Source organism: Hippocampus comes, unplaced genomic scaffold, assembly GCF_001891065.2.
Source record: "Hippocampus comes isolate QL1 unplaced genomic scaffold, H_comes_QL1_v1.1 scaffold57, whole genome shotgun sequence".
Classification (NCBI taxonomy): domain Eukaryota; kingdom Metazoa; phylum Chordata; class Actinopteri; order Syngnathiformes; family Syngnathidae; genus Hippocampus; species Hippocampus comes.
In genome coordinates this window covers 2,082,153-2,094,070 of record NW_017805039.1, presented here as the reverse complement: position 1 = coordinate 2,094,070, position 11,918 = coordinate 2,082,153, and the positions used below count along the sequence as shown (strand labels likewise).

Below are 11,918 nucleotides of genomic sequence, written 5' to 3'. Positions count from 1 at the left end.
AACCTCACACCTGCACAGTGTACATGTGTGCATTTGCACTTGCCTCCACTTTCCTCTCACACTGTGTGCAGCCTAAAGACACCCTTGTGGTCTCTTGAGGGTTATCTTGTAACTGATGAGGCTTCCCTGCGTTCCTGCTGCTAAATATACGCTCCACAACCATCTGGGAGAATCATTTTGTTCCCTTAATATCCCCATCAGCACTTTAAGCTGGCCAAATGACTGACCCCCAAATCCCACCCGCCCCTCCATGCCTTAGCAACTCCTGCATCCCTATTCATACTCCTCAAAATCCACCTCCACCACACCGCTGCCACCCGGAGCCCCAGCCTGGAAGAGACGACCTGCCATTTGAGTGTAGGGTGGGTGTCGTGCTGACCCCTGAACCGGGATTCACTAGACGTACGCTTTTGGGGAATCTGTTAATTCGGGATCTTGGATCTCTTACTTCTCTGGATTATTAAAAAACAACAACAACAACACACAGGTGAGTTTTAGTCAGCTGACAGCTTTGATTAAAATCTGCAAAACAGTTACTAGAGGTAGACGTGTGTGGAATGTTCCAAATGATTTCTGGAGGAATGAGGAAATTGTGACAATTATTCATTTTTGCAATGCTGCAAAACTTTTACTGAGAAGGCTTTTGAATGATTTTTATTTGATTAATCTGATGCCACTTGAACAATCTGCTTGCATCTTCAAAGGACCAAAGGAATGGGCCAGTGCATTGACCCTCCCACTCTAGGCACTGCATAGATGTAATATGCCGTCACCAAACCCAGAAAAGGAGGGTGTTAAACCTGAGAAGCTGCACTTAATCATCTTTTAGAATTTCAAAACTGTACCCACAAATGTATTTCACGAATGCTAGATTGAGTCGTATTTGTCTTCCGTAAGGTATTGAAAAGAAGGATTACATTGCGGGTGTGTTTTTGTGTGCTGACGGATTGTATCAGAGTCGTCGATGGTCAAATGACACCTTTACTCGTCGCTCAATGTCTTGGCTAGGGATGGCTACATTAAAAATAGCCTTGTGGGTTGTGTTACAGTCAGGCAATGTGATGTTTTTCCTTTTAATGAGAGGGCTACTCGACATGTTTGAGAACTGGAGGTGCTTATGGCCATCTAACAAGAAAGAAAAAAAAAAGAGGGGGCCAGTGGGGTGGGGGGTAACAACCCAAACAAAAACAAACTATAAATAACTGGAATATTCAGGGAGGAAGATTCTGATCTCACCAATTTTTGACAATTCAACTTTGGAGGTTCCACTGTACTGCATTTGAAAAATTCGTGGAAACTGTTATTTCCACGGGTCCTTCAAAAACAAACTTTTTTGAAAGGGATTTTGTCCGATCTGTACTGTAATTTTTGAACTATAGGTACAGTATAGTAATCAGCTCAAACAAACTGGAGCTTTGATCATTGCATGTGGATGGAGCATAAAACACATTAACACCATCCAACATAAAACTCTGACAAAGTTCGTCGAAGCCAGATGATGATCCCAACATTAAGAGATTCTTTGGTTCCCCGACTGTCCAAATAAACATTGCTCTCACTTGTCCCCCCCACAGCCATGCCTGCAAGAACACCCACCCCAATAATCAAGAGGAGAAAGCCCACCAAAGTCATCGTTGACATATCAAATATCTCTCAGGATGGTAAGTCTGAGATTGTTTACTACGATCGGCCAAACTTGACAAGACCACTATCACATCAAGTTGGTGATTTAATGTGATGAATGAACTTCTCTAGATTACGAACCCGTGGTGAAGATATCCGAGTTTGACTTGGGAAGAAAGATTGGCACGCCAAGGGACATCATGCTGGAGGAGTTGTCGCTACTCAAGAACAAAGGCTCCAAGATGTTCAAGATGAGGCAGCAGCGGGTGGACAAGTTCATCTACGAGAACAACCCCGACATCTTCTATGGCGACTCCATGGTAGCCTACAGCAAATGGTCCGACGTGCAAAGGGTTTAATCAGCACATAATAGTGTTTCGTTTGATCTGGCTTCCTTTCAGGACGAGTTGCAAAAATTTGTCCCGACAGTAGGCGGTCAGATGGGCAGCCAGACAATACATCTGGGCGGGTATCTCCTCAGCAAGGATACCAGTCAACAGCATTATGGAGGGATGTATGGGGGAAGGGCCTCCATGACCCAACCAAAGCCTGGGAGCAAGGGTGGAGAAGCTGGAGGAGCAGGAAGAGTCGGAGGAAGTGCGGGGGGACAAGGCGGAGGTCAGCATGGGAAAGATGGATTACATGGAGGGTCGGGTGAGGGATCCACACAAAAAGATTGGTAGGAAGGATTGCTGAAATCGCACTGATTTGTTACAAGCTCTACGAAGGAGTGCTTTTTCAAGAGTCTTTGGTCCCTTCAAGGCCAATGTACCACTATACACACACATTCATCCATCCAGCGACCGCCCGAGAGAAAATTGCTGCAGACTTTCCAGTTTGTTCCTTTTTGTTCATAGATGGTGGAAAAGATGATGCATCGAAGAAGACGCACCCGAAAACCTACATATCACCATGGGAGAAGGCCATGAAGGGTGATGAAAGTTTGCTCGCCACCCTGAAAGGGTTCATGCCCGGCCCTGTCCATCATATTGAACTGCGCAAGTACAAATGCTTCAACAGGTATTCATGTACATTAAAAAAAAAAAAGAAATCACAATAATATTACATCTGTTGAGTGTGATGTTTGGCTAAAATGACTCACGAATTATTTTATTCAGGAAAGAGAGTGTTTTATCTAAATTGCTGTTAAAAAAAAAAAAAGAGCTATGTTCATTTGTGGAGTACCCGAGAGTTCTGTTCTTTGACCAAGCTCTCTTTTTTCATTGTTCTGTACACCAACAACTAACTTCTTTCACACGGAGATAATCGATAAAATTGGAGAATTAGAGCCATAGACAGCTCATTTGGCTGCCAATGTCTATTATGCAGAACCCAGCAAAGCGGGATTTTGACAGCTTTAACAAGTATGTTATCTTGTGTTTTTCTGCGAATAAAACTGACACTCGCCTCCCATTGACAGGACTGCCATGCCCTATGGCGGATTTGAAAAGGCCCTACAGTTCATGAAATTCCAAATGCCCGACACTCAGAAGAACAAAGTGGTAGTTTTGCCCACGCTGGAGTACGGGCACGACCTCAAGCTGCGACGTTCCTTTAACCGCACGCCCATAGGCTGGGTGGGCAGCAGCGAGCCCTGTAGCATCCATGTGGAGCTGGATGGCGTGCCCTATGATGGCGAGACCGAGGAGCTCTGAAGAAGCTGTTACTGTCGCCCACTAAGCGCACGCAGACAAAAGCGTAACATGCCAATACGTGCTGGCATGCACAGTCACGCTAGATGAGCTTACAACTGTTGCTTTTTGTGATGGCCCACATGTGGTAATGTTCATGCTCGGAGAGGCAAAAGAACAAAACGTATATGGTCTCGAGAGAATAAACAATGGCGATATTTTGGACAACATATAAAGGGATAGACTCACTTCATCACAAATCAATTGTGTCTGCATGCCAACAATGATTGTTAGAAACAAGCACCTGTTTGTGTTTTGGTTCATATGACCTCGTCATAGGCTCATCGAAGTGAAGTTACAGTTGTTAATGAGAAATAAACCCCTTTTTAAAAGTGCAGCACTTATCTTTATTCTATAACTCGTAAGGATTGTGGAAAGAGATCTAAAAAAAAACAAGGATTGCGTAAATATAGACGCAAAATGTAGTGAAGTGCTCCAAACATGTTCTTTATTCGTTTTAGCAGCATCTCCATTACTTTAAAATTCTCCTGAAGAAATGACTTTTTTTTAAACACAAAGAGGAAAAATAAATGTAGGAAACAAAAGTAAGAACTTGGCAAAAAAATATCCAACTGCAGGTATGTGAAAAATCATTTTCAGCAACTCCCCTGTTTTTAAAGGTAAGAAGTAAAACGGGCAAATATATTTTTTATATCAGCAATGGTATTTGTACTTCATCACTACTTCCCACAATTTACTCTTGTTTACATGATAACCACTGAGCGCTGCAGAAGAAATACACACATTAAATTTTTGTACTGTTTACTCTATATCTCGAAGACAAAATTAATTCAAGAACTTACTTTACACGGTCAAGTGACGAGTCATCCCTGGCTGGAGGGGGCGACCAGTTTGACGAAGGGCAAGCTTGAAGCACACTGGAAGAAGAGAAGAGGGCAGATGTGAGTCCGTGGGTTTTGTGCCACTTTTTATGTGTGCTTAAGTTATATTTGAACCATACACTCGCTGTGGTGGAGCGTGGACTGGCTTGAGGACAACAAGATGGACCGCCACATGACATTTTTAGGTAACACTCCAAATAAACTTACGCTAATTTAGCTACGACTGATATGCAATAATAATATGGGACACATGGAAGTCAGTATAATGAAACGGCTGTGGGGAAAATAACCTCACACTTTCCTACAAACAGGTCCACTTGTAACATCTCATTTTTCAACAATACACTCACAACCGTGTATGTTAGCTTACTTGGTCCTCCGTAGACGTAACTCGTTTGCCGCGAACGTGACTGTCGTAAAGCGTTTGGCGTTACTTAGCAACCGTCAACAGCGTTCCGTCTTCGTCAGTGAAGTCACGATTAAAAATAATTAGCACTAGTTAGTGAAATTTGCGTTCATTTTTTTTAAAAAACGGTGTGAGAGCAGTGGAATGAATGAATTGGTTTCTGTATAAAAAGAAATTGGCAGAACTGCCCAAAGATATGTGTGCCAAGCTTGTGACATCATATTTGAAAAACGTTTAAGGCAACCAAGTACTGAGCAAAGGCTGCGAATACTTACACACAATAAATGGGACTTTTTCAGTTTTTATATTTTCATAAATTTGCAATTCACAACTAAACTTGTGTTGCACAATGTATTGTAATTTCATACTTATTTCACAGGCCCACTGTAGCACAGCGATTACGACCAGATGACATACGTCCAGTCAGCGCCGCTGCCACGGACGGAGCTCCTTGTCTACTGGTTGTTGTCCTTTGGCTCCCATTTTTACTCTTTTTATGAACTTCACAGGTTCTCAAAAGGTAGGAGAATAATTGGAATTGCCTTAGGTTTGTTGACAGTGCTTGGGAAATAGTTTTGCCAGCTCCTGTGTTTCAGAGCATGAAGCCGGATTGGATAGACAATTTCACCTGGAAAGGAGCCTCTTTAAGGGGTTCAAAAGGGTATGTTTTGAAAATGTTGACCATTACCTTCTTTAACTTGCAGTGTCCTCAGTAATTGTGGTCAAAAGTTGAAACATTGTACATACAGTAAATATGAAAAATCTGCATGTCCCTCTAAAATAAACCAATAGACCGAAATAAATTACCGCATTTCAAAATGTTTCCATTGTTGATGTGAGCCATAGCTTGTAAAAAATAGTACAAAATAAATGCACATTTCCACCAGATTCAGATTTATTAATGGAGTATGAACCTTACATAGCAGTAACATGGCTCCTGTCTTGCATTTTCACTCATCGACTTTATTTCCAAAATCATTTAAAGGCTTGCAATGGTATGTTGTCCTTGTGTTTTGGTCAGGATGTGTCAGACTTTGAGTGGACCTTCTGGACCGAGTGGGCAAAAAAGTCCTTGCTGTGGACTCTAATTGGACATGCTGTCCTATCTAGATTCTGCAGCATCTTTTACCCACAGGTTGGAGTCAACAAACATATACACAAAACCTCTCACGAGTGATTAAAGAGGACAGAGTAGAAAAAAGAGCACTACATATTTTACCGATACTTTATAAAAAACATACACTAATGAGATAATTGAACAGTTTGCTTGAATTAAATGGACATTGTGCTGCTCCTTGTGGTGTGAAAAGTGTGCCACCAGTTTTTAAGATCCATGGGTTTTAAATTGTGATGGAAAAATGCATAATATATTCAGTAATTTTTTTTTTTGCCCTTTTGTCAACAGTTTCGGGTTGCTGCGCTCACAGTTTACGGCCTGTTTGCGGCCTGCAGTGTGTTGGGACTCAGAGGTGTGGCCGTGTTACTTCTCCATGTGGCTTTGTCTTTCTCTGTGGCGCAACTCAGAAGGCCCGCTCTATGTTGGACCTGCAACCTTCTGCTCCTCTGCACTCTTCATGTGCGACCATTTCAAGACATTCAGGTGGCGGTACCTCCTGATTACAAACACAGATAAGTAGTAGAATTAAAATAATCCCGGTACAGTGCTTTTAATGACTATATTAATATTTCACATCCACCGCAGATGCTGATCAAAAAACTACATTTAATGGACACAAGATGGTGCAAGAGGCCAAGGCGAAATCTTCTTGCAGACTTTTTTGTTGATTTGAGCAATATTTTTAGAATAAAAAAGTGACATTTCATATATTTTTTATCTTAATTCACACCTTGATTACACGTGTCTTTTAAAACATCTAATGATACAATAGGCATTTCAGTCAAACATAAACATTTTCAAATTACAGAGAAACTACAACCAATTATACACTACCATTCAAAAGAAACTGAATCCGAAATGTTTGCAGTCACTAGGAAAAGAAAAAACATCATAAGCAAAACCCAAGAAATATAGTTTACTTTAGACAGTGTTAATGGGGTTAAAAAAAACGTTTCCCCTGATTTTCCCGCAGAGGAGCTGGTACGAGCATGAGGAGGAGTACTACCTGCTGCTCTTCGGCGTGGCCGTGGGCACGCTTCGCCTCATCAGCTTCAGTTTGGAGCGCTGCGGCCGCACCGTGATCCATGGCGCCGCCCTCCCGCAGCTCTGCTGGCTGTTGTCGTACACTTTCTACCATCCCTTTTTCTACAACGGACCTATCATCACTTTTAACGATTACGTGGAGCAGGTGAGCAACAGAAATTCAATGAATTATAAACTCATTCATTTATTCACCTTTTCACAATCTTGCAGCATCTTAGGGCCAAGGAGCTACTATAGATATTTTCAGCCATTTTGTGGCATCCACACACAATTATGAACTTTTTTAGAAAATGTGTCAATTAGCTCCCCACATCCCCCCCACGTATGATCTGTCCATTTGCATCAGATTTCTGTGGCCCTTTTGCGGACACTGAACATGAACACTCAATTTTAGAATGCAATTTATCTCCCGTAGTAAACATCAGATTTCTGTGGCCCTTTTGCGGACACTGAACACTCAATTTTAGAATGCAATTTATCTCCCGCAGTAAACAGGCATTCAGTGTATTCGGAAGCCATCAAAGAAGACACTCACGTGGATTTTTTATTTTTTTTGGTTATTTTTGTTGCTGTCGTATGTTCGCTTCATGGATGTTGAGGTGTCACCTTGTAGATGCAGAAGCCCGCAGAGGAGAGTGACCGGCACAAGGCAGGTGCTCGTTACTTGTTGCTTCGTTCGACACGGATCCTGATGTGGTGGTGCATCGCCGAGTATATGATTCACGTCATGTACATGCACGCCATCCAGTCCAATGAGACCTATCTGGAGATTCTGCCACCGTGGGCTTTAGGTTAGTGCACGTGTTCTTACTTGAGCATCGGCACGTCGCCAGGATTTTTCTCTCCCGGTGCGAGAGGAGAACTTGAGCAAGAGGGAGAGAGGATGAGAAAATTATTTATAAATGTTTTTTGAAATGAAATGCTGGAAGGGCTGAACTGGGGCTATAGCAATTTCTGACGGGGCTATGGCATCCCCTGGTCCCGGTGTAGCGCCATCCCTGCTTGAGAATGTTGTTCTCGATCTACCTCTTTACAAAGGGAAGTTAATGACATGCAAGGGTAAGGGGAAAAAAAACACAGACTTGCTCTCACTGACCTTGTTCCATTATTCAGATGTGATCTTTTGCATTTTAATTAGCCTGCAGTTTAAATGTTAACTTTCTCCATCAAATGTTTTACTTATTTGTGTTCACAATTTTAGACAATTCAATAAATCTAAAAAAAACAAAAGGACGTTTATTTTACAAGAGCATGAATTGTCTTTTTAAAAATGTTTTTTGAAATACAATTTTTATCATTAAAAGTTTTCAATTGAGAAATTTCATATATTTTATACACTGGGAATGAAAAGTGGCATTATTTGCATTTTGTCGTGGTAGGTTTAGTGTTGCTCGAGTCATTTTCTTTGATATGATTAATCACGTCAATGTACTGCTAACTATTGATTCTTCTGTTGGGCAGGGGGTCTGGCTCTGGCCCTGGTGCAGTTCTTCTTTGTCAAGTACCTGGTGCTGTTCGGTCTCCCGTCCATGTTGGCGACGTTGGACCAGCTGGTTCCTCCTGGTCTACCTCGCTGTGTCAGCATCATGTACAGCTTCACTGGCATGTGGCGGTAAGTCACATTCACTCAGCGGGGCCCCCCCGCATTCCTTGTCCGGCACGCGGGCCAACATCCTTGAGGACAAAATTCTTGCATTAAATGTCAAGTGCTTTTGAAAGTGTGTCTGCGCTTAGGCAATCACGGCCCCCGCTCTGAATCGCCTCGCCCGCCATTACTTGCAATCACCACAACAGTCACCTCCACATGACATCTGCACGTCTCAAGGACTCATCTTACTTTTTTTTTTTTCTTAAATGGAGCTAAAGGGTGAGAGGTTAATGTAGTAAAACACACACACACACACACACACACACACATAAGAAATACACTTCTCTTCCATTAATGAACACTATTGAAGATCTTGCACATGTCAGAAGTGGCTATTTACGAGCCACCATGAGCCTTGCCAGCACATGACATTGCTGCCTTTACACTGTGGGGGGCGCTGTTGATTAAAGATTAGAAGACCAAAGCTCCTTACTTGGCGGAACGGAATTGCGAGGTTTTAATAAAATGTCCGTCAAAGTAAAACGTCAAATAAGCGCTGCATTTATTTTAGGTGCATGTGTGGATGTAAGTACGGGTGAGGTAGCAAGCCAAAAGGAACAACTGGTGTCTGTAATGTTGGCAACTTAACTACATTTGCTATATTTTGTGACATTTCTGACTCCTCAAGTCACTATTTTCCCCTCAAAAAGAGACTACTGTAGCAAAATGACGATTGTGGTCGGATGTTAGCAACATTGTTAATATGTTAGCAAGATTCTCAATTCGTGCATGGTGGAGAATAGAGGGCTAAGAAGATTTAACGTGATAATACTGTACACAAAATCTACAGTTTCATGTAGGCTACTGTACATATTAAGTGGATTGTAAATCATCATTTTATCATAAATCACATAATAATAACAACACACTTTCCACTCATCTGTATATTTGGGAGCCCTGGCTAGCAACAGCTCATGATCGTGGGCGGTTGATGCACAAAATTAATGTTCGAATTTTTCAAGTGTAAAGATTCCATTTTAATGCCTGTTTACAATCTTGTTTAAAATTTGTATTTCCAAATTCTAACGACAAATCTACACACGGAGCAATTTATTGAAACAAGACGTTATGCTTTTTCGAAATACATTAAAAATTAAATAGGCAAAGTTTGCCTAGCATGTTGGCTTGGCCCTCGTCAAGCATTCCGGTTTCTCATGGGGCTTCATGAATAGATTTGTTGGTGGCAGTAAACTGTAATATTCAACTTGATGAACATACCAGTAAATATCCACCGAAATGAATGAGTTGACCTAAGAAGTACGTCTTTCAAATGAGGGTGGAAGCCTCCCATGATGCCGCCGGCTGGATGTTATTCAAGAAAATATAATGCGGGTTGATCCATTTGTAATGGGACAAACTGTGTTGAAATGATCACAGAATGCGCCAGGATACAAGACATGAAAGCAGTTTGAAGGAGAGCATTCTTTGTGCATTTTTAGACATGACCAGCCCCATCGCTGCGTTTGCGCACATCTCTCAATAGACAAGTCGGCCCAATAGTGCTGACCAGTGACGCATGCCAATCCTGCGTACGCTGAGCTGGCCCATGTCGCGACAACATTGATGGAATGCATAAAGCTGTCTGCTGACGTCATGGACAAAACAGGCGGTATTTTCTGAGCACAACTCTGAAAGACTTGCTTCTTTTCATCTCCTTAATGACGAAAGAGAGAGGGCAAGAGAGTGGGAGGGAGAGCACGTCTAGCATTACAAACGGTACACTCCTCAACATGCCTGCGTTTATTTAGTCTACGGCATAATGAAGCTCAGGTGTTCCTGGCTCATGGTATTATCATGTAAATGAATTCAATTAACGTTCTCCCCTTCTCTCGCTCTGTCCCTCCACTCTTACAGGCATTTTGACAAGGGCCTGTATCGATGGCTCCTCAGGTAAGAGGCCCTTCATAAGATGCACATCCTATCTTGTCACGCTTTCTGTTTATTCTATTTGGCAATCCATTCATACAAACATCTTTGTTTATTTAGCCATCCGTCGTTCTACATTTCTATTGATCCTTTCATTCTATCTATCCGTTCATCCACCTGTCCAAAAATCTATCCATCCATCTACAGTCTAGAGAACAAAAGAAAATGATCTTCTCAGTAAAATATACACAGGACAGTTATTTGAATATCGTTACATAAATGCACACATTTTTACAAGGTCCGGACGGGTACATACTGTTAGTTGATTGGAGCAATAGTTATAAAATGCCACCAAGTGACAATCTTGCACTCTTAAGTAATTCCTGTTCACTACCCACAATGTTGAGTAGTTTTACTTTTCTTTGTTCCATCCATCTATTTATCTATCTGCATTGTATTTATTCCCCCCTTAAGCGCATGTTCATTTTGGCAGCTTATTGAACTCATCGATATGCAACTGTTTAAAAACCTTTTTAAAAAAAAAAAAAATTGGTGGGGGTGGCCGGGCAGGGGTTTTGGGGGGGGGTGCATTCTGCAGCTGCGTTGCACACTTGGTCATAAATAGACAAGGACGCTGCATTTGCATGGAGGTTTTCTCATGATTATGAGCTTGCGTGTTGTCGTTGTTGGGGAATAATAGCAAGTGCGTTTCTGTTGTTGCGTTTCCACTCGCCGAACCCTGGAGAAATGCCTCCTTTGTTGAATATGTGCATATGGAGCAGCCAGCGCCGTTTGCCGGCTTATTCCTCGGACGGCTCGCTTTTTTTTATTATGAGTGTGCCTGCCACTGAATGTGCTGCAGCCTGTCGGGAGTTTGCGATGCGCTTGGTGGAGGTACGTCGCTCCGTGAAGGCGTAGATGCCACCGTGCCACGCTTGTCTGAGAACAAGCTCCCTTGTCTCTCTTCTTTTTTTTTTTTATTCAGAACTTATTATGACTAATTAGTGGGGGTGTCTGCTTTGTTTTGACATGCATAAATCCATTCACTTTTTAAAGCATTTCTGCTCATTGCGTTAGAATTGCACGTAAGCTGGAGAGAAATAGGTTAGACAATGGACGGGTTGTCAGCCAAGCATTCACACCTCAGGACAATTTCGACTACATTTTTATTTTAGAGTGTTCAATGAACTTATTTGAGGGAATGTGGGAAGAAACCTGTGTAGCCAAAGAAAACCAATCATGGGGAGGAAAATACCAACACAACACATAAAGGCCGGAGCTGATTTTAGAACCCCCATCCTCACAACTCATTAAGCTGATGTTAGATGTCTTAGATTGACTTTATTTTGATTTTATTTTTAAAACATTTCACATATGGGTAAACGTTACAATATGCTCATATGGACCAAATGACATGTTTTCGGACTCAATACGTAGATTTTACATGGTTGCTGATTTTCCCCAAATTATCGGATAAACTGATTTATTTTCACTACTTCCGTTTTTTTGGCATCTTCCACGAACTAACAAAGTGCAAAATCCACTTTTAAAAATGGGATTACAGCTCTCGGTGTGTTTCGTCTGCAAAACTTCAGTCTGAAGTCTGGTAGATTGGATGGTTGAAGTGGCCTCAATTAGTAAAGTATTTCTATTGCAAATGAAAATTTCTATTTCAGCCTGT

At 41.8% G+C, this 11,918-nt stretch overlaps 2 protein-coding genes across 4 annotated transcripts in view; both read left to right on the top strand.

Moving 5' to 3' along the window:
* Positions 1–267: 267 nt before the first annotated feature.
* myoz1a (myozenin 1a) lies at positions 268–3,651 on the top strand. 2 transcript variants are annotated; one of them, XM_019863982.1, is made up of 6 exons: positions 268–487; positions 1,575–1,661; positions 1,756–1,943; positions 2,025–2,277; positions 2,481–2,643; positions 3,044–3,651. In XM_019863982.1, exons 2-6 carry the CDS (start codon positions 1,577–1,579, stop codon positions 3,276–3,278), a joined length of 924 nt encoding a protein of 307 aa, XP_019719541.1. In that variant the 5' UTR covers positions 268–487; positions 1,575–1,576; the 3' UTR covers positions 3,279–3,651. The 2 variants fall into 2 exon arrangements, with proteins under 2 accessions (XP_019719541.1, XP_019719542.1); XM_019863983.1 differs by having other exon boundaries at positions 271–487; positions 2,025–2,241.
* A 548-nt stretch (positions 3,652–4,199) lies between these two features.
* The window catches only part of hhat (hedgehog acyltransferase), an 18,107-nt gene continuing 10,388 nt past the window's right edge, over positions 4,200–11,918 (top strand). For both annotated transcript variants that reach the window (XM_019863971.1, XM_019863972.1), the window contains exons 1-9: positions 4,200–4,341; positions 4,942–5,082; positions 5,159–5,223; positions 5,584–5,697; positions 5,968–6,162; positions 6,653–6,868; positions 7,337–7,514; positions 8,185–8,335; positions 10,226–10,261. In XM_019863971.1, coding sequence (XP_019719530.1) covers positions 4,971–5,082; positions 5,159–5,223; positions 5,584–5,697; positions 5,968–6,162; positions 6,653–6,868; positions 7,337–7,514; positions 8,185–8,335; positions 10,226–10,261 — 1,067 coding nt within the window. In that variant the 5' untranslated portion in view covers positions 4,200–4,341; positions 4,942–4,970. The remainder of the gene's footprint in view (positions 4,342–4,941; positions 5,083–5,158; positions 5,224–5,583; positions 5,698–5,967; positions 6,163–6,652; positions 6,869–7,336; positions 7,515–8,184; positions 8,336–10,225; positions 10,262–11,918) is intronic.

Excerpts from the sequence above, each read along its gene's own strand:
- myoz1a (XM_019863982.1), top strand. The coding sequence starts at position 1,577 with ATGCCTGCAAGAACACCCACCCCAATAATCAAGAGGAGAAAGCCCACC. Across the intron at positions 1,944-2,024 it reads TCTTCTATGGCGACTCCATG|GACGAGTTGCAAAAATTTGT; the intron begins GTAGCCTACAGC and ends GCTTCCTTTCAG. Across the intron at positions 2,644-3,043 it reads AAGTACAAATGCTTCAACAG|GACTGCCATGCCCTATGGCG; the intron begins GTATTCATGTAC and ends TCCCATTGACAG.